At 41.6% G+C, this 22,276-nt stretch overlaps 1 protein-coding gene and 1 long non-coding RNA gene across 12 annotated transcripts in view; one reads left to right on the forward strand and one right to left on the reverse strand.

Annotated features, from left to right (window-relative positions):
• Positions 1-22,276, reverse strand: part of RNF220 (ring finger protein 220) — a 341,456-nt gene that overhangs the window by 283,329 nt on the left and 35,851 nt on the right. Inside the window, exon 1 of one of the 11 annotated variants that reach the window (XM_083619862.1) lies at positions 2,336-2,423. The exons of 9 other annotated variants lie outside the window; for them this stretch is intronic. Coding sequence is in view for 1 of the 2 variants with exons in the window: in XM_083619860.1 (XP_083475986.1) it covers positions 2,336-2,382 (47 nt within the window). In the remaining variant the exon portion in view is untranslated. Of the gene's footprint in view, positions 1-2,335; positions 2,424-22,276 lie in introns of those variants that run through there. One more of the 11 variants, XM_083619860.1, reaches the window with a different exon arrangement.
• On the forward strand, positions 454-1,036 carry LOC310765216. Its single transcript, XR_014549491.1, has 2 exons — positions 454-704; positions 865-1,036. It is a non-coding gene; the product is annotated as an uncharacterized lncRNA (long non-coding RNA).

Raw genomic sequence — 22,276 nt, forward strand, 5'->3', positions numbered from 1 at the left:
GAAACAGTGAAAAGAACTTGGGCCTTGAGTTGGCCCAAAATGTATGTAGGCATGTAGGTCATACAGACAATAATAATATACCGTATTTTTCCCTCTATAACACGCAGATTTTTTCTCCTAAAAAGGAAGGGGAAATGTCTGTGCGTGTTATTGAGCGAATGTGTGGTCCCTGGAGCCAAATGGCAAAAAAAATCAGGCAAAAATCAAATCGCGCGTCTCGGAGAAGGGAAACCTGAAAAGAGGAAGTGGCTGCTTTCCTGCATTCTGCCTCAGGGTCTTACTGCCCACCCTCCTCTGTTTCCTTGCTGTGTTTGCTCAAACGGAACAAAGAGCAGGGAAAGCCCCTCCCCTCCAGGCAAGCAGAGTGTCGTCTCTGTGCTCCGGTGCTGCTGAAAACATGCAGGAGGGGGAGAGAGAGAGAGAGAGAGAGAGAGAGAGAGAGAGAGAGAGAGAGAGAGAGAGAGCTGGCTGGCTTGGGTGGGTAGGTGAGGGAAAACTTTTGCCTTCCTTTCCTCCCTCCCGTTATACCCCTCTCCTGCATTCTTAGCCAGCTGCTTCTCTGCACACCCCTCTCGTGCTCCTTGTCCATTCTGTATTTTTCCTTCCTTCCCCACTTAAAATGTGGTTAAAAAGCATGGATCCACATGGATCCTCAGGATCTTTGCATTGGGTCACCCCAAATTCACCATCAGATCACATAGCATGTCCATGGCTACAGCCTGCCCCCCCCCCAAATCACGCACCCACTGTTGCCTGGGGCTGCAATGGTGCAAAAACGTGGTTACAAAACATGGATCCTCAGGATCTTTGCATTGGGTCACCCCAAATTCACCATCAGAGCACATAGCATGTCCATGGCTGCAGCCTGCCCCCCCCAAAATCACACACCCACTGTTGCCTGGGGCTGCAATGGTGCAAAAACGTGGTTACAAAGCATGGATCCACAGGGATTCTCAGGATTTTTGCATTGGGTCACCCCAAATTCACCATCAGAGCACATAGCATGTCCATGGCTGCAGCCTGCCCCCCCCCAAAATCACACACCCACTGTTGCCTGGGGCTGCAATGGTGCAAAAACGTGGTTACAAAGCATGGATCCACAGGGATTCTCAGGATTTTTGCATTGGGTCACCCCAAATTCACCATCAGATCACATGTCTGTGGCCACAGCATGAAGCACAAAAATGATACATCCACTGTTTCATTCAGAATGTTTTTTCCCTTGTTTTCCTCCTCTAAAAACGATGTGCGTGTTATGGTCAGGTGCGTGTTATCGAGCGAAAAATACGGTACTCACAAGTGTTTACGCATTTTACATCTTATTTTAAACATGATGTATATTTTTTAAAAGGACTTGTGTACATGCTCTCACAAAAAGTGGAAAATGCCATCTTGCATCCATTTGTATTTTCTTTCTCCAGTGTGCATGCACAGAATTATCGCAGCACTTCCTTCATGTATTATTTATTTAACAGAATTTATATACAACTTGCTTGTAGAAAAGCCTCTAAGTGGTGTGCAATAAATACTAATATTATCAATAAAAACAGTTTAAAACATTTAAAAACATCTAAAGGTAATTAGAATTAACAGTGAAAAACACCAAAACACACTAACATCTACATGACTGGATAGGCTTGCCTAAATAAAAATGTTTTAAGCAGGCACATGTGCTGCTTTGTCATTGTGAAGTTCCTTATTGGCCGAGGCCCTTTTTAATTAGTTTTTATTATTATTTTATCATTATATAAAAAAATTAAAGCCCCAGATAGGAAAGAGATCTGCAGTGACACTGCACACAAATAATTTATACATGTTTGCGCTAAAAGCTACTGAACAGTCCAAAATGTGACTTGCCCATTTTGAAGGTAGTCTCTCTCTCTCTCTCTTTCTTTCTTTCTTTCTTTCTTTCTTCCTTTCTTCAAAATGATGCAGACAGAATCACCTCAAGCTTTTTGACACCAACTCTATTGTCTCCTTCTATCTACTTCATAAACTGGCCAGCTGCCAAGGAGGGGGAGGGTCAAATCCAAAACTTCTCCTTCAGACATTAAACAGGGGGAGGTAAGGTGGGGAAGGGATTTAACCCCTCCCAAATGGTCTCTTACCTAAATGTTGAACCGAGGTTTTTTTATTTGATTTTGTAACGTAAGAACAGCTTGGTGCAGTCCTATATCAGTACTGTATACGGAAATGTTTACTGCACATAATTTCAGCATCATGTTATCCATACTGTGTCACCAACTGCAGATTTTGAAGTAGACAAACGGGGCCTACACTGAATGTTGTAGGGTATCCCCTATTGTAGCATATCTTCTATTGGACTTTTCCTCACCTCCTAACAGGAGTACTCCTGTGCAGATTGCCAGTCAGCCATGCCATACTTCAGGATACTCCAGTCCATTCCCTCTCCCCCTCTCTTTTCCTTTTCCAACTGACATTCAGAACTCCATGGCTACTGAGCATGCTCAGTGCTCATTAAGATCTTGCAGAAGGCGATGTTGAACTCTTAGGTCTGACTTTTAAAATATTTTTGAAGTTATGGCAACCTTGTGGGTTCCCCAAGCATGCTATTAGACCTGCACCATATATCCTTCTCCTGCTCCGTGGCCCCCTTTTGGCTCCAGTCCTGTCAGCGTTCACCACCTGAGTTTGCCATTAGGACTGACGGACAACAAAGAAGCATGTCTTCAATATCTTATTAACTCTTCTGGTGTGTATTTTAAACCAGTATTGACATTAACACATACAAAGTGACAAAGCTGGAGGAGCAGGTGGTGTAATCCTAAAGGAAAGGTTCAAAGGGCCACAAGAAACAACAAGCAATGCAATGTAATTACAATAAAAGCACAAAAACAGTAGGACCTTCCAGGAATTTGGCAAGAATGGGAATGTGCTAGATCAGCCACACACAAACCTCTTATAGTTAGGAACTCTATTCCTTTCTGAAGTGTATATATGCCTCCTTTGAACCACAAAAGTCAGCTTCCCTGCCACGCACCCAAACTAGTCTTGTGGCAATTTTAAAATACAATGGGCAGCAAGTAAATGGAAAATTGCCCAACAAAACTGCAGCCTTTCACAGGCCAGTCAGGGTCATGTAAATTCAGCGGATTATCCATCCCTAACTTCCCTCATGTATCACCAGCCTCTGTTATCGATCTGCTCCTCCAAGGAAGCAGTACCATACCATCCCTTGCTGAGTCCTGCAAATCCAGTCAGACACTTTTGTGACTGTTGCAGAACACATTAGGAGAAGTTCAGTAGTGCCTGGTTTCTGCACACCATAATCTAATTGGGGCCATAACATGTGTACATAGGGATACTCAGCTGCACTGTCACAAAAATCCAATAAAATGGTTGACAGCTGCACTGACAGACATAATGGCTGTGTTAGCATGAAATGGTAAACCATGGTTTAGTGTTACAAGGACAAGTTAGTGATCCTCCTACAGTGCAGATGTGGGAAGAGTTCAAAAGTTTTTGCTTTCCTACAACTAGTAATCATGCCTGAGACCAGACAAACTGTGGTTAACCTTAAGTATGGTTTGCTTAAACAAGTCAAAGTTAAGCTCCACCTTATGAATTTGTTTTGTTTCATCAAACCTAGATAAGACTAACCACAATTTAAGATTTGGATGCAACACTAAATTATGGTCAATGTAAAATGGAAGTGGAAGTTTTTTACCTTCTCCCTGCAACTGTGCCAGAGAAAGAGAACTGGACAGCACACAAACCCAAGATGTGCTGTCGCTCATCCTCTTTGGAGACTGATCTCATTGCAGCACTGGGCTAGAAGAAATGGAACCTCTGTTCCCAGTTATGTAATGAGGAGGAACTCCCTGCTTCTCTGCTGATCACTGGAAAACCATGGGGTGGGTGGGTGAATGTGGGTTGTACGTGCAATGAGAGTGTGTACATCTGTGCATTAGTGTGCACTGGCAGCTTTGGCTATACCCGCCGCTGGCATGCAGCCCTCATAGAGTTGAGCCATCCTCACTGCACCCTCACAAGCCAAAAATAGCCTAGCAAGCCAATCCTAGCTTAAGGTGTGACATGTAAACAGTAAATAACTATTGGCAAAAGAGCATCCTTAGACCTAAGTAAGTGGCAAATTCATACTTTTTTATCTTTGCTTCAAGCCAATGAGAGTTATGCAATTTTTGTGCACCATCATTATGGCTGCTCTACAATCATAGACTCTGTAGGGAGCAATTGCTCAGAAGCTATTCCCAGAGCACCCATCCCCATATTGTGTAAGGAAGGCTCTGTTCAGACTCTACTAAAGAACTACTCTTCAGAATCCCAGGTTTAACTCATAAAAGCTTTGAGAACCCCTAGCCTTAAACAGAAACCATCAAACATGCAAACCAAGTACAGCTTCGTTTGCAGTCCTAGCCCCACTTACCTGTGAATAAATTCCACAGAATTCAGTAACACTTACAGTGGTGCCCCGCAAGACGAATGCCTCGCAAAACGAAAAACGCGCTAGACGAAAGGGTTTTTCGGTTTTTGCGTTGCTTCGCTAGACAATTTTCCCTATGGGCTTGCTTCGCAAGACGAAAACGTCTTGCGAGTTCGTTCGCTTTTTTCTTAAAGCCGCTTGAGGAGGCGCAGTTGCGACGGACTGTGCTTCGCAAAACGAAAAACATCGCAAGACGAAAAGACTCGCGGAACGAATTAATTTCGTCTTGCGAGGCACCACTGTACTTCTGAGTAAGTTTGGCTAGGATTGCCCTGTAAGTCAGTTCTTCAACACAAGATAAACACAGACAAAGTAAGTACTGAAATTAAAAAAATATTATTCATCTCTAACTGCTTCATCTGTCACCTGTGTCTGATCGATGACAGCAAGCTTGGCACACTGGATAGACAATTGTATCTGGTCCAGTCAGACCTGGGTTCAAATCCTTATTCAGCTCCCTGCATAAGCTTGAGCATTCAAGCCTCTGTCTAAGCTACCTCAAACTGGGAAAACTCTTAATCTGCATCACAAGATTCTTGAAGGAAGAGCGAGATATAAATGATTAGGTGGCAATTTCACAGGCAATTTAATTTAACTACCAATTTCTGCTCTAGAAATATATTGGCTCTAGCATTTAGCCCACCACACCCAACCTGTTCCTGTTTCCATTTGGAAATAACAGTTTTTGGCTGTTTTAGAACCTGTCTGTCCAGTATCCTAGGTACAGATTAAATTGCCTACCACTGCCCTGTCAGCAACTATTCATTGGTTTTGAAGGATATTTCTTCCCTGAAACCTAAATGTATTAATCTTCTATCCTGAAATTCAGTCATTAATATTTCAGATGATGATGACCCAACTGAAATGTTCATACATATGGCTGATATCATTCCTATACCCTGCGCAGCAGTGTACCGCATAACTCTTTAGGGGGCGCAGAAGCTGCATTTCTAGTGGCTAAAGAGATCCTGCCCCAAAGAAAAGTCAAAATATCATGACACCAAATACTTCATAGGACAGATCAGCACAATATGGCTTTTGGACAAAAAAGTGGCCCCATATCATATTTTTCACTCCAATATGACCTTTCTCTCATTATGTGTAAGCAACCTGATGAATTTTCATGTGCACAAGCCAACAGATGCACCCTATTATTTTGTACAATTATGGGGGGGGGAAATGCTGTGGTCCACCTCTGGGCCAGAATGTTACCCCCAAATAGTTCAATACATATCCAGAATTACCAAACTCACCGCAGGGGGTTCAGAGTCACAACCTTCAGCTTGCACCCTTGCTTCCAACAATACCTGAGAAACAACGAAGCTCATAAATGCACCTCCACAGACTGCATTTTATTGATATTAATAGTTATTGTGGGCTAAATGCTAGTTGCAGTGTGTTCAAAATATATCCTACATGAAATATTAATGGTACTACAGTAGTCTTTTAAATCTACTTGCACTCTGAAGCTGGGAGATGTGAAGAGTTGCTACAAGAGATGCGAATTCCTCCTCCATCCTTCCCAGTAAGGGTCTACATTGGATCAGGATGGCAATTAACAGTCCATCACACACACCCCTTCTAATCAGTGCAATATAAGAAGGTGGACTGTAAATTCCTTCCACATTAATAGCAAGGGTTGATGCTCGATGGACCTATCCTGAAAACCCTCCATCCCAAGGGGCTTAAAACTTGGCAGAGACCTATGAGACACACTATGGACTTTCCTTTCATCTGCTTTTCCCACACCAGAAACAATATCCCAAAGGTAGAAAAAATATGAGACCAACCATGCTTCTTTGTCCCAGTACATGTGGTGTGGGAGGGGTATGTGCAAAATTACAGTTGATTTCTTGATTTTGAGAACCTATGCTCTGGAGTAGACACACAAAAGACAGTGGTGATTAAGACAATACCACAAAGACAAAAAAGCTGTTTTCTTTATGGAGAGAAATTAAATCTATTCTAATTGGTGGTGAAGTCAAAAACACATAAGAAAATTCCACCCTTAAAATCCCCAAACTCCTGTTTTGAAAATGTTAAATCATGAAGATATAGTAACTTCTGCCTTTAGCACCTCTCAAGGAACTTGAGTTACCAAGGAATAAGGGGGAGGGTGGTGGAAAAGAAACCTGACTTCAGTTACAGAGACGCCCCCCATTGCACCACCCCAACCGATTCACTAAACAGTGCTGAGACCAAAATGAAGCAGGCGGTCCCATATGTCATAAGAATTAAAGGCACGGTTCCCACTTTGTAACGATGCTTTTACAGAAACCGTTCCACTGTAAAACTTTATGATTTGAATCTTTATTGCTGCCAGCAGAGCACATGTTCACTGCCTTGAATTATAACTTAATATCAGCAAAATCTGGCGCTTTCCAGCACTTTTTTGGGGGATAAAGTTTGTTCCTATTCCCTGCCCCAGTACCCTGCAGTTTTCCCCTAGCCACTGGTTGCAGGGGACGCTGCATGTTGGTATCACACTGCCAAGGAGGCACATCTGGAGACACTTTCTGTATGGAGGTCTCATCAGCATCTAAATGTACATGGGCAGCTACACCCGCAGGATACAGTTATGGATCTGTTTATCGCCATGATTGCAAAAACACTAAAATGCTAATAGAACAATGAGTACATCAATAAACACAGTTAAGGGGCTGAGACAGGCTCAGTGGAACCAGCACCCTTTCATGCTTAGATATTCCCTCAGATGAAAAGGAACATTGAACATTTGCACATGGAAGAGGAAATGAGAGGAAATAAACCATTCATTAAAAACCTGTATGTTATATCAGACCTGTCAAAGTTTTGGACATGCAAAGACACAGGGAACAAGCATGGTCACAGAAGCTTCTAGACAAGCAAGGCTAGGAGAGCTACAGCATCCTTTCCCAATCTGGATGCTTTCTAGAATGCCCACCGTGCATATAAGCAAAATGCATGTAAGTGGGGAGCCTCGTCAAAGCAGGGAACTAGGGTGATTTAAGAGGCATCAGAAATGCCCTTTTCTTTTATACTGTACCTTTGCCTCCATAGTGCGAGAAAATGTAGGGAACCGTGTGTCCAAGTCCGCTGCAACACAGCTTCCCTCCCAACAGCTGTTGAGTGGGATAGCGCAACATCAGCGAGAGCTCCCATGCGCCATTTTGGAGCCCATAATTTTTTTTAAAAAAATAAGGCTTTAAAATCTTTATTTCTGCACTTTTGGCTCACTGACATCCTCCTCGGCCTCTGGGGAGGGTCTCATGATGAGCAACAAGAACTTTCCAGCTCTCTCCCATCGTTCCCAGGTTTGAATCTATTTATTTATTTATTTCCTGGCACCATGCGCACAAGTCAATCGTGCATAAGTGGGGAAATGCCTGTACTAAGAAAGCCTAAGGGCTCTTCACCTTCTGAAGTGGTTTCTTTCCTTCCTAAGTTTTCTTAAAACCTTGCTAAACATCCTAAACTCCTAAACCAGAGATGTGGGAGCCAGATGGATCTCCAATTTCGAAAGCATGCAGCACACATTAAAGCAGTGATCATGTATTTTTCATATTTTCATTTGCAACCTAGGCACTGTGTATGTTGCCAGGGCTCAGGGTATTTGTAAAATACATGTTTCATCCCTCCTAAGGGCTCCTTACTTCTTTAGAGGCTGGAGTGGTTTAAGAATAATGACATTTTGCTTTTGGTTTATTAATTTTTATTGTGCCCTATGGTCACATTTTCAGGTTTTTCTCCACCAAACTTAAGGAGCAGAAATTTGAGAAACAAAGCCTTTGTTCTCCTTTGATTTCATGCTGATACAATCTTCTTTTAAAAACCCTGAGTCATGTGATTAAATTGTGAAGGGTGGTAATTTGATTTACTGTTATGTTCCAAGAAATATTTAAACAGAAGTTATCTGGGAACACTATTAAAAAAAAACCAACTTATTAGCCTCTGCAGGTGGAATGTGGAATGAGAGGAGAGGAACCCTTGTTTCATCTAAGGCTTGTCTAAAGGGCTCTTTTTGGGGTTGAAAAACAGTAATAAATGATTGTGTGAAATGTTTTTTGTTTTTTTTCAGGTGTGACTTTCTTTTTTTAAAACTTTTTTATTGTTAAAATAATTCACCATTAATACACATACAAACATACATTTCATACAACATACCTACATACATACAACATACCTACAACATACCTACACTCAATCCCACAGATAAGGTGTTTAAAAGATACTTGCAAAACTATATCGAAAAATCAGAACTCCTATTAGAATAAACAAGTTTCGTTTCAAATATTGGAATACTAAATAAGATGGATAACAATGTGTAATAGAAAAAGAAGTATGAAATTAGTATGTGTGAAAGAAAGTAATAGAAGTGGAAAGAAATTGCAATTGAGTAGATTGGAAGTCTAACACAAAGGGTGAGGGGTGGTGGATGGTGATGGGGATTGTGTGAAATGTTCGCTTCACATCAAGGGCTGAATCCTGAGATCCATAGAATGAATGGAAGATCAGAAAAAGGGGACTCCCTTGTCCCCCTTGCAGACAACTCCTCGACAAGACTTTCCTTGGGTGAGTGGGTTGTAGCAGCTTCTTCAGTGGTATGGGATGCAGTATGAGGGTGTGGGGCTGCAATGGGAATCAGGAATTGCTCCAAATCAGACAGAAGCGCATTGCAAGGAATCTCCTCTCCCTCACACTTTAATCTATATAGTAGCATGTCTAAGTCAACTCACACAAGCCCATGAATATTTATTCGGTAAAACAACCAGTAACTAGAGCAAGAGAGCAGTTGGTAGCAGCGTTAGGAGAGATGAGTTCTCTTCACTTGAGCAAAAACAAGAATCCTCGTTTCTGGAAATGCTCTCTCTTTTTTAACCCTTCGAGACTTCCTGGGACAATTTGTCACCAGGGTTATTAGCATCTCTTCTGAGATATTGACAGCTTGTCTTTCTTGCCTTCCAACCAGTGAGTGATTTCTTCACACAGTCGCCAAATACTGCCAAATCACCATGGTAAATGTATCGACAGAATCATATTAACAGCTGCTGTGCATTTACAGCACCGTAAGTTATACAGAGAGGCGGAAACACACAGGGAAATAAAGCAGCCCCAGTCAGCAGTAGTGACAAGCGTTTATTTAGCAGTTGCTGCCTGGAACTATTTTTTATGCTTTAATTGCTAATTGTAAGATCCCATAAAAGAGCTGCCTTGGACCAAATTATTTGTCATCCCTCAGAACTGAGCATCCATATGTTAGTTACCTGGCTACACAAATGACTTACCTGGACACTGCCCAATAATATAATAAAGTGAGCTACCTTTTAACACGATACAGAGGATGCCAACAGACTTAAGAGCTCATGTAAGATAATCAAGGGAAGACCTCTCTTGTGACAGAGTGTGACCCAAATTTTGCCATCTTACTTTTGTTCCTTCTTGGCATTGCCACAATGCACTCAGGGTTGGTAAACAAACTGAGTCCCAGAGTTCCCTGAATATCTCATTGTAATGTCCAATGGGCAATCACTTATTTCATTTTATGAATGTATATCCCATCCTCTAATGAAAACACATTTTCAGAGAAGCTTAACACAAAGCAAGTTAAAAGTAACAACAGTGGTTCATTCCACTGCAACAGCCTTTCACAATCAGAACCCTCTAGATGTTTAGGACTACAATTTCAGTCATCCCTTACCATGCTGGCTGGGGTTGATGGGAGCTGTAGTTGAAAACATCTGGAAGGCATCAAGTTGGGGAAGTTTCACAATAAGAAGTCCTCTCACCCTAGAGGGGCATTCTTTGTCCTGTCATTTATTTGTACTGTCACTATCCTGGTTCTCCTTCATTTTATGTGACACGGTTTATACTTTTCTTTTTGAGGTAATTTCTGTCACCACCCCACCCTACACAATGAGGACAGAGAGTTAATTTCACTGGCAATCAACCTGGCTGCAGAAATGAGCTAAGTGATCAAATAAGCTGCGAGAAGTGGTTAGAAACTCCCCAGGAAATTTTTGAAGAAAACTGCCCACAATGCAGCATGTGCATTTAACATTCCCAAATCCTGGAAAAAGCCTGCCCGTCACAACCTCCTTACTAGTCCACTCGATATTCTTCCCAATAAGCTTAAGAAAATAAACTCCTTAAAGCCAGGGCTGAAAAAGAGAGACAAACCCCCACCTTTTCACTCCCCTCCAAATCTCCCTAGCTATTAAGCCTCTTAGAAGTTAGAATGTTGCTGAAGAAAGTGAGACCACGCCAAGCAGCTTAGGAAAGGCCTAAGGCTCCATGTGGGAGGGGTGGGAATGGGTGTATGTGGAGAGGCAAGGAGTACAAGAGGTATGTACAGCTGCAGCCGTAGCAGTACTTTCCTAGTCGGGCAAGAGAAAAAAATAAAAAATTAAATTTGTGTTGTCCTTTTTTCTTCTTCTTTTTCATTTTCTGATTTTTGTCTGATTAGAAATTCAGCAAGTCAGACAAACTTTGAAGAGATGCCTGAATAATGATTTATATATTTAACTTCCTGTTAGCAGAAAGAGAAAAGCGCAGCTTTCAAAGATAGCTCTGGTGAATTCAAAGGCCTCTGTTGCCCTTCGACAGTGTTTTCAAAATCAGCATTGCCCACCCTAGGCTGTGCCTCCTACCCAACTAGAGCTTACAAAGCTAGAACATACCCTAAACACCAAACTGAGTTAATTGCTACTATATTGAAAATTAAAGGCAACTGATTATGTTTCTGCAAAATGCCAACTTGCTCTATCATAATACCGTCTCTTATCCCACTCTTAACTGTATCTGAAATTAACTGGGCTTTTAAAATATGCTGCTGCTGCTACTCCTACTCCTACTTATCCTCCCTTCACCTTAAGATCCCAGGATAAGTTACAACCATTTAAAATGCAATATTAAGAACAGTTTAAAATTATTACAATCACAAAAACAAGGTGGGTCCTAAGAGTGATGTTTCAACTGCACATAAGAGCTCTCTTCTGGACGCACCCTCAGATAATGGCAGTCATTCTGTCTCAATGGGAAATGCAAAATGCTACACTTGGGGATGACACCTGCCTATCACACCTGACAGTGAAGTGGCCCAATAACTAACAATGGGGAAAGTGGAACAACATTCTATTTCTCTCACCTGGAGGCAGGTCCAGGAGCTGCAGGGAGAAGGCGCCAGCATGCTTCTGGTGATCAATGAATTTCCGTTCTTCCACCCCTGTCCACTGAAACTCACATGCAGAGCTCCTACGAGTACCAGGCTTCCCACTTCAAATCTTCACATTTGAAGGAAACAGTGAAGCTAGCATCCTCATCCCCACTTGCTTGATCCTAATTATTACACCAAAAGAGGAGAATCTCACTCTGGAATGTAACTCTAAGCAGAAATAGAATTCAGCACAGGACTGTGATGGTGGGCTAGGGCTATGGAAACAGTGCTTCAGTTTATAATGGCTTCCACTAAGTTTTATGGGACAAGACAAATAGGTTGTACTTTGGAAAAAACTCAAGGGCACCTGACCTCTAACCCAGAAACCGGAGCATGAGGCTCAGGTATAGCACAGGACAAACCCCAAAGCGCACTCTTTTTCTTTCTCCCATATAAGTGAACAGCTTCCGTTCACTCCTGAAGGCAACGCTAAAGTGCTGCACTTGGGATAACGGCAGCTTTGCTGTGCCAGAAGCTTCAGAGGTCACGCTTTATTACTAGCCATGGCTGCTACAAACCATGACCCAAGAAAACTATCAGAAAACACTACTTTGTAATATTATGGATGACATGCTGACATTCCAATAATATAACAAAATGGAAGAATGAGAGGAACCAAGAAAGTTTTTGTAGCTAGTATATTATCCATCTGTAAAGGGGGCTATGGGGCGGGGGTTGGCTGAAAGGCCACATAAATTTTTTAAATAACAACAGTAATAATTGGATTCTGTAAAAGCAACTGCTGTGTGAATAGCAGTTAATCTTCTCTGTGTAACAGAGCTCCCTCTAGGTTGAACATTCAGGTATTTCAGAAACCAAGGCACACCAAATTTCACCCCCCTTTAGTACTCATAAAATGCAGAAATTCCCTGCAAAACAAGTGCTCATTCTCTAGTTAGCAAAGACTTTTTGTGCGAGAACGTGTGCAACACGCCCAACTGGACCCCCAAGGAGTATCTTGATACTAAGGTAACCTGGATCAATGCTTCAAAACAAAACCAGACACACACACCCTACACTTCTTGTGAAAAAATAATGAAATCTCAGACTTGTGCATTTAACCTAGGGTGCAATCTATGTAGTAGCCAGCCATTTACAATCCATCCATCAGCATGCATTGAGAAGTGGGGAGAAATCCGTTATTTTCTCACTCTTTAACTACCCTGGATTGTGCAAGGAGTAATTAAAGTGTCTCAAAGTTTTTATGCCAGCTGATGTTGAGTATGTGCCCAATTTACACCTAGTTGAAGTTGATTTAAATGCATTGCTTGGAAAATCTGGGGGCTGTTTCATAATATTCTATACCAAAGTTAAAGCTAGTCTCTCATTACCAGGAGAAGAGGTATAAAATTACTGATAGCAAATTACCCTATTTCCCACCAGCTAGATCCGGCACACCCCTCAGATGCATCAGGAGACGCTTCTGTCAGGAAAGGAATTTAATATTAGAATGACAGGATTGGCTCACCACCCTGTTTACCATGTGTAACTGTAATTATCATAGGATACTTACTTGTATGAAAAGTCATTACAAATCAGCTATTGTTCTTTATGAAATGAATGCTGTGCTTGTCAGAGGAAGCCAGCCACTGTGACCACACGCATCCCTCAGCAACGTGTGACGCCCCTCAGCCCTTGTGCCACCTTCCCAAAGCAGGATAATGAAGGAGATGGGCTTTGGGACGGAGGCATGATTGCTCTGACAGGGTTCTAGAGTCCTCCCACCTCCTTTCTAAAGCCCAGTTAGCACTTTCCTGGCGTTGGGAAGGCAATGCAAGGGTGTAAGTGTGTGTGTCAAATTTTGGCCTCACTTCTCCCACCCCAGCATGACAAGGCAGTGTGTAGCTCGTGGCTTCTGTGCCGAAGTACTTTTGCGGCACACTTGGTATGAAAATATGAGTCGCCCTGACTAACTAAACTCTGCTTAACACTAGGGGTGGGGAACCTCAGGCCAGGGGCAGACTTTGCTCTTTCAATCTTTCAGCAGAGCCCGGTACAAGGTCAAAATTCAGTGCCCCCCCACCTCTCACCTTCCATTCTGCTTAATTCACTATGTCATAGTTGCAATGCCCTTCAGAACCCCCTAGGTTCAGTGTCCAGTGCGGAGGAACCAGTAGGGCTGCCATAAATCCTCCTCTGTTCAGGCCCAGGGGCCAAATGCCTCTCTATCTGGATCTTGAGTTTCTCCTCAGGTCATAGTTCCTCCTCAGCCAAGCCCTCTGTCCCAAGGCCACAACCCTCACCAGCCCTGCACTGTGGCCTTCTTGAACAGTTCTGGCTGGGCAGAATATCCTTGGACTGCAATAATGCCTCATGTTTGCTTGAGGGGAGGATACGGGGGGAGGGGTGTTGCTTTACCCACTTTTGCCTCAGGTCCCACCCGCCACAAGGTTGCCCAGAAGGAAATGTGGGTCTGTCTGAAAAGCAGATCTCCAGGGTTTCAGACAGGGAACACTCCCAGACCTACATGGAGATGCTAGACATTGAACCTGGGTCCTTCTGGCCACAAAGCAGATGCTCTACCACAGAGCTATGGCCCTGCCTCATATATTTTCATATACTGCTCTTTGAAAGTAGTTCTCTATTAGTAAAAGCGTGCTTCTATCATTATTCCCACCTAAATTTCTCTCCTGCTTTGTACAAGGAATTTCTAACCTCCTCACACAGGCCCCGTTTTCTAGTTGTTTCAAATTTATTAAGAAGGCAACCAAATAAGAGGGTTGTGGACAAAGTTTTCAGATGCATGCTTAGCATAAAAGGAGAGGCAAGCAGTGGGAAAGGGAGCTTGGCAGCCCATTACGGGCAGCGTGAACATCAGTGACAAGGCATCTGGCAAAAGCTCCTGTGAGCAAGCCAGGACCAGGGGACCAGCCTTTTCACATCTGGTTAAGTACCACTAAACCCTCAGACAAGCTGCCTAATTATGACAACACTTCTGCTGGAAAATTAGCATGCTTGACTGACCATGCTCAGAGGAAAGGGGGGGGAGCAGCTGGCAGGAATGGGCAGTGCTACTGAAAATGCCTAGGAGTGGCTCCTGAAATGTAATCTAGAGCATGGCTGCCTTCAGAACCATGGCCCAATGGCATGCTTCCCCACTGTTCTCAGACTTTCTCAAGCAGCTGTCACCAATAATGGCTATTTCCCACACCACAGCTTATGTTGTGGAACAAGGTGAGTCTAGTTCACACGCGCAGATGGGGAAAAGAGGTTAAGACGTGACTAAGTTTATACAATACTGAGAGCCACATATAAAGAAAGCAAAACTGAAAAGGATCAGATAAACGTTAAAATTATTACCTTTTGCAGGAAAAAATACCCAGAACTAATTCTATGTGAAACTTTTGTAGGCACTCCAATGTTCAGTTCTAAAGATATAGAACCACTGCTCACTAGCACCACATACAATGGGATTTTATTTGCAAGAAAGCATGTATTGCTGCCACATTGCTTCTTCCATCAAGAGCCACACCAAGAATTCTTGTCTGGTCACTTGGGCATCAATGACAAATGCAAATTTTAAAATTAGTTATTGATGCCCAAGTGACAAGACAAAATGCACTGATTCTGATGAGAATTCTACCACGGGAAACTCCTAATAGAGGGTGTAGAGACCTAGGCTTTTCTTGATCAGTTATGAAGATCCCCGAGTGATCCTGAGACAGTCATTCTCTTACACCCTAACCAACCTCACAGCTTTGTTGTGGGACAGTAAGGGGGAGAGGATGGATCACTCCTTTACTACCCTGAACACCTTAAAGGAAGAAAATGATATAAATGCAATTAGCAAGTCTTAAAAACTGAAATGTATTGAGGCCCAGTCTGGAGTTCTGTTTAATCTAACTTTATTAGTGGGTGCTCACAATGATAGCTTGCTGAGTCTTTTACCAGTGTCAGCGTAGCATACAGCCTACATCTCTCTCTGAAGAAAAAATATCTAGATACAGTAATCCATGGCCTAGTTATATCCAAGATAGATTACTGTAATGAATTGCACATGGAGCTGACTTTGAAGACAGTACAGAAATTACACCAGGATCAAAATGTGAAGGCCAAATTGTTAACTGGCAACATTCACTATGAACATGCAACTCCCTGGAGGCATGTATGGCATATTTTGTTTGTGAGGCTCCATCATTGCCTTGAAACTTACCCTTGCATCTAGGCTGGGATGAACATGGAAGGATATTGAGTTGAGCTGTTTGATGATACTAGCTGAAACTGAAATGTTCGGTTTGCTGCAGAAATATAGTCACTGGATTGTTGTTTTAACCATTTGGTTGCAGTCATTGGTTTATTTTTAAGATTAGGTTCGTTGTCATTTTAAAATGAATTTTGTATACCAAACTGTGATCCTAACAGATGAAGGACACTACCTATGCTAAGTGAAGTGAAGTGAAGTAAAGTACTATGCTAGTGTCTACTAGTCTGCTTCCAAGTACTATTCAACATGATGGTGTGGGCATTTAAAGCCTTGATCAGCCTAGAATCTGAGTAGCTGAAGGACTATCTTCTCCTATATAAGCCTGTCTGTCCAAGTGCTTCTGCCACATGAAGTTCAGTCCACAGCTACCAGAAATGAGACAGGGTCTTTTCTGGGATGGGACTCAAAATTTCAACCTTTTTCTCATATTGTGTTCATCAACTGCTGGCATTATACTCTTTTAGGTGCCCAGCACAATCTCAAGTGTCCTTTTGATGGCATCTGTTTTTATTGTTATTTCTCCTGGTTGTTTTTAATATTTGTTTTTGTTTGCCAGCTTGAGACCTCAGCGATAAGGCAAGATACAAACCTAGAAGAAAATAAAGAAAAATAGCTACAAATGTGTGGTTCCTAGGCTACAGGCCAATACCAACAGGTGATTCCAAAACTCTACCAGTGGTGATGGGGAATTTAGATCAAGTAGATAAGATATTAGGAAACATTTCCTGTAACAGATAAGGGATAAAAAAGTAACACAAGGAAATTATAGAGTCTCCTTTCTTTGATGGCTGCAAGAGTAAGCTGAATAAGGGTCGGAAAGCAGTGGTTTAGGTACAGCAAAGCCCACCTATGTGTTAGGGATAAGCCTATTAGGTGCTTGAGATTCTATCCCACCACCTCCCAGTTGCCTTTTTATCATTTTAAAATATGCATTTCAGAACCAGGAAAATGTTTTACAATATTTAGTGGCAAACTATATATAATTTGCACATAGAGATCAGGAAAAAAACAGACACACAGACATTCACTTAGAAGAGAAAGAAAGTTACCCAATATTTTATTGAAAGTAGGTGTTAAGTACAATAATCTGTGCTCTGCTAAATCTTATCTATATACCCCTCTTCAGACAGACAACCAGTGCTATCTGGATACATGTTTTGTGCCTTTGAGATTATTTATCATGACAGAAGAGAAGTTTGAATCTTAGAAAACTTGCCTGCAGATTTATCAAAGTCCCTGCTTCCATGGATTTTTTTTTTAATCATACATCCTTCTGAATGCTCCACTCACCATTGGACATTGTAGACACATTTCACAGACTCCAGGAAAATCACAAAGCAATAGTGTCCCTCCTGAAGAGAAAGAAACTGCTAAGCCTCTTGTGACTTACCTGTTGGAAAAATCATTGTCAAACTACAGGGTTGATCACAGTAAGAAAATTGTACAAGCCCAGAATGTTAGACACCCACACGCTGGCATGATGGAGAATGAAATATCTTGCAACATCAAACAGTTAAGTGAAAACATTTCCACCTCGCTCTGAACATCCTACACTGCCTCAAATTAGGATATTTGTACGTACCCAAAAATAAATATTTTGCCAGCTGCTGAGAACTTAGAAGAGGCTTTAGACCCCCAGAGAGCTTTGGAGAATTCACAGCAGAAACAGTTTCAACAGCCACATCTATAAGATCAGGGAAACAGGGAATGTGAAAGACTCCTGCCTGAAAGATGCTGCCAGCCAGAAGAGACTATTGGGGTAGATGGACAATTTTATCTAGTACAGTATAAGGCTGCTTCCTTGTTCCTAAATTCTTCAGCCCTGACTCTTGCTGTCATCATTCAAGTTCTCATGATACAGGTGAGGCATCACTGGACACCACTCAAAAAAATAAGGGAACTTTGTTACTGCTTGGATAGCTAAAGTTAAAGGTAGTCAGTAATGATGAATACTAAAATGTAATGATAAACACCACCAGGTTTCAATCCACAAAAACAATAAATGTGCACCTGTATAGTGCTGTTTTGGGTCATGACCAGAAGGGTTTCCTGCTCCATCATGTGGTCCACAAAGGTAATTTTTAAGAATGAAACAGAAATTCCCAACTCTGATCTATGAAATTATAACCTGCACAATACAAAAAAAAGGAAAGGAGGAAATAATTTCTTTTAACAGGAGGAGATACTTGCATAATTGACACTGTTGGGGGAAAGGCCTTGCCAATTATTGTAAGATACCCAAACTTGCATATTTCCCAAATTTCATGAAGGATCAAAGTTTTATCATTTTTCACCAAGAAAAGATGAAGTATCACAGCTAGCAAAGCTAGCTTAGGGCCAGAATAGATGTGTCACAGGAGATCTACAAGTAGATCTCCCAAGATTTTTGTTTATTTTAAAGTGTGTGTGTCAGTGTCCTGATATTTATTGGAGCTGTGATAGCAGCAAAGGCTTTTTGTTGTTTTAAAAAACCTTTTTTCTCCATACCACTTCCCTAATTTACATAACCTATTATAAAGGTGCATATACTGTACCTATATTTTTTCCCTATACTGGTGGTAGTAAGGGACAAGTGGAGGGAGTTTAGATCAGAAAAACTGCATGGAGGGAAAAGGCTGAACATCTCCTCCTACCAAACACTACTACTGTGATCAACACTATGGCTGCTTTAAAATTAACCCACACCAAAAATCCCATGGCAATCCCATGGTGGATCTTCTACATCATGTCTGCTTTGGCCAGATAGAGAGAAAAGGAGACAGAATTGAAGTGAAGCACTAGATCAGGACTGGGGAACATTTTCCCCCCACCAATGGCTGCATTTCCTTGAGAGTAAACTTTTGGGAGAATGCCAATGGTGGGCAGGGCCAGAGTCAACTCTCACACACTCCCCTCTCTTTCACACACAAATACACACACCACTTCAATTCATCTATCCAGTCACACATATTCACCACTCACCATCCCACCCAGCAAAACATATCTATCCACATATAAACAATTGTATGGAACCACAAAGATGCAGCTTGAGAAACCCAAGATCAAAGGTTTGATTCCCCATTAAGGAACAGCTGCATATGCCTGCATTGCAGGGGGGTGGACTAGATGATCCTTAGGATCCTTTCCAACTCTATGACTGTTTCTATTAAATAGGTGTTTATGCTTGCGTGTTGAGAACAACTGCATTCATCCCATGTAATAATCCTTGGTTTGAGGAGATGTTGTTTGGCTGAAAGAGCTGGAAGAAAGAATTCTTATGTTGCTGTTGCAGAGAAAATTGAGCACCACGACAACAGGTTTCTATGCAAGGGGCTGTTGCTTTTTTATCGGGACCTAAAATGTATCATGTACAAAGAAGAGAAGGAGATAGTATTAAAATCCTTTGCTAGTTAGAGTATTAAGAAGAAAAAGAAAAACTGAACCCAAACAAAGAGCACAAACCAAATCTATACAAGCCACTTCTTACTGACTCTCAGGTGCCGAGGGTCATAGCAGAAGTATAAACAGGAATTTCTGCCGAACAGAGGCATGGGTTGTGCTACATGTTAGGGAATAAAGGGCTAAAGGCAAGCAAAGCGGAAAGTAACCCACTTAAATTAGACAGAAGGGTTAACTGCCTATTTCACCTTTTGATCAGGTTCAATTTGGTCTGTTAATCAGTCAGCCATGATTAAAGCAAGAATATACAGAAGCATCACATGGTTGGGTGTGTCAGGAAGGAAGCTAAGGCAGCCAGTCTTGTTGTTTCAAGGTTTTCTTTTAAAGGTGAAAAAGAGATTTTACGGTATAGGAAGGAAACTGGATTCTTCGCTTTGCCTCCAGGAATGCAGTGGATTCCTCACAGCTTCCAGCATTACCCCAGCAAAAATGTCTCTTGCGTCTGCTTCCTTTGTTTCAGGTTTTTTTCCCCGGCATTCAAAACTCCATAACTACTACAGCCTTTGTGGATCATCTAACTTGTAAAACCATAGTAACGTCTTTCACTTCCAACCCCAAACTTGAAATGACCCTACCATTTGATAAATTAATCTACTCTTTCCAAACAGGAATCAATTTTAGCTATAGCCTAATTGGCTAGTTTCTTAGAAAGCAAAGTGCTTTTGAGTTTCCACATTCTGTATTGTACTTAATCAGACAATTTCTGCAACGAGGCAAAACACAACTGCTTTCTTTCTTCTGTATAAATGGGAGCAGATCAGTGGACCATCTAGTAGAGTGCTATGTCCAGGGAACTTCATGTTAAGCCATGAAATCATCCAACAGCCATTAAATCTGCAGAAATCATGTAAAGTATAAAGAAATACCACAGTCTGCCTGTTTTTGCTGCTTCCTTTGAGTTGTGAGCAGGGCCGGAGAAATCTCAGGAACCTGTTGCCTGGGTACCTAGAAAGTTTGATACCAGCACATTGAAATATTTTTAAAAATAGAAAATAAAACCAGCTCCGTGTAGGGTGGAAGTTTTATAAAAGACTGATGTATGCAAAGTATTTCCAGTCCTAGTTATAACAAATGCAAGTAAACATTATTATCACTGTCAGCATCTGCTTTGTACAGTGACTGGTAAACAAAAAAGGGGCCTCCAGCTTTATCTTTCAAAACAGAAATGAAAACTTGAGAGGATACCCTACACTATCCTGGAAAGCCTGGACAAAGCCAAACAGAGCATAAGCAGTCAAAACAATACTAGTCTTGATCCTTCTATACAACTTAGAAGCGTAAATAAGAAGGAAATGACCATTCCACAGAGCTGCATAGGGGCTCAGGGGAGGCAAGAGAAAATAGCATTTTCACAAATTTCAGACTGAAAATGGAATGTATTTAAATGAAGGGAAAAGGTGCTAACAAATGAAGATATTGAAGCAATAAAAAACAGAAATCATATTTATCATTCATAAATGTTTATCTTCTCTAACAGCCAATGACCAAATCTGATGTAGATGAGATATAAGTTTTAACCAACCAGTTGTTACTTGTCATTTCCCCTTGCAAATGGAAGGGTTGTTACCTCATCTGGTCATCTGACATACTGGGTTGTGCACAACCTGACTTTGGCACCAATAAAATCTAGTACTTCTATATCTATATAGTCAAATGGAATGAGAATAAGGAAAAAGACAAACACGCATTAAAAATGTGTGGTTCTAGAATATCGAGTAGTATATGCTACAGTTCCTGGCTGGCTACTCTGCTCCTGCCATTTGCTGCATTGCCAGTCATCTCCTACTGGAAAATGAAGCACCTCAAAGCCTTGAGACAAGAAGAGGTTGTGTAGCTTCCATCTCAAGCACACAGCTACAGGTTGTCTTCCTGCACAGCAGTAACAGGAGGAAACAGCAGTAAAAAGATAGGCAAATAGTTCACCTATACACAACATCCCTACTGCCAATGCTTCTTCCTGCCCCATAGATGAGTACCTGAGATGGAAGTGTCCCATCTCAGTAACCAGCTGTGTGCTTCTGTGACAGAAGAAGGGAGAAGATGCAGCACAATACCAAATAAATTATCCAGTCTTCCCCATCCTCACAAACTATCAATCATCAGGAACATGGCCTCTGCACCTCCTTACTTTGAGGAATTAAAGCTCATCGGAGGCCACAAGAACCCCTGCTTTATTTGGTTCTAGACTCTTATCAGCTCCTATAAAAGGGAGCAGGAAAAGGCCACTGGCAGGTTAGTAAATGGGAGCAGCCTAAACTATAAAAGACCATTACATAATGCCCAGCAGAAAACCTTTAACAACACATTCAAAATGGCACGGAGAACAGGCTTTCGTCTTGGCTTTTTAAAACAGATTTGCAAATATAGTTAATATTACCTGTGATGTTGAAACGCACCAGGTATTATTCAACTAACTTTTATTCAGGAGACCTTTTGAAATTAATTGACCTAATTTAATAAAATTAATAATAATGATTTATTTATACCCCGCCTATCTGGCTGGGTGTCCCCAGCCACTCTGGGTGGCTTCCAACAAAATATTAAAAATACATTAAAACACCAGTCATTAAAAACTTCCCTAAACAGGGCTGCCTTCAGAGGTCTTCTAAAAGTCAGATAGTTGTTTATTTCCTTGGCATCTGATGGGAGGGCATTCCACATTTAGCCACATTAATTTCAATGGGTCTACTATGAGTAAAACCTACTTGAATACCACCCATTTTTAATTCAAAAGATTGGGTGCCTAGAAATGTAACTGTTTAATGCAAATTATCTGGTATGCATGCATTTTCCCTGCAAATTGTCATGCTTGTTAACACAGTGCATCAACAGCTGCCACTTGACTTTTTTGCCATGAATAAACATCACATCAGAGGTCTTCTGAGGGTGGAATCTTCTACTGCAGTAGAAAATGGTGAGAAGGGCATTTCTAAAAACATTAGCATTCTAAATATTTTAATGTGCCTCATATGGGTCA

This window comes from Podarcis filfolensis (assembly GCF_964270895.1).
Source record: "Podarcis filfolensis genome assembly, chromosome: 6".
Lineage (NCBI taxonomy): Eukaryota > Metazoa > Chordata > Lepidosauria > Squamata > Lacertidae > Podarcis > Podarcis filfolensis.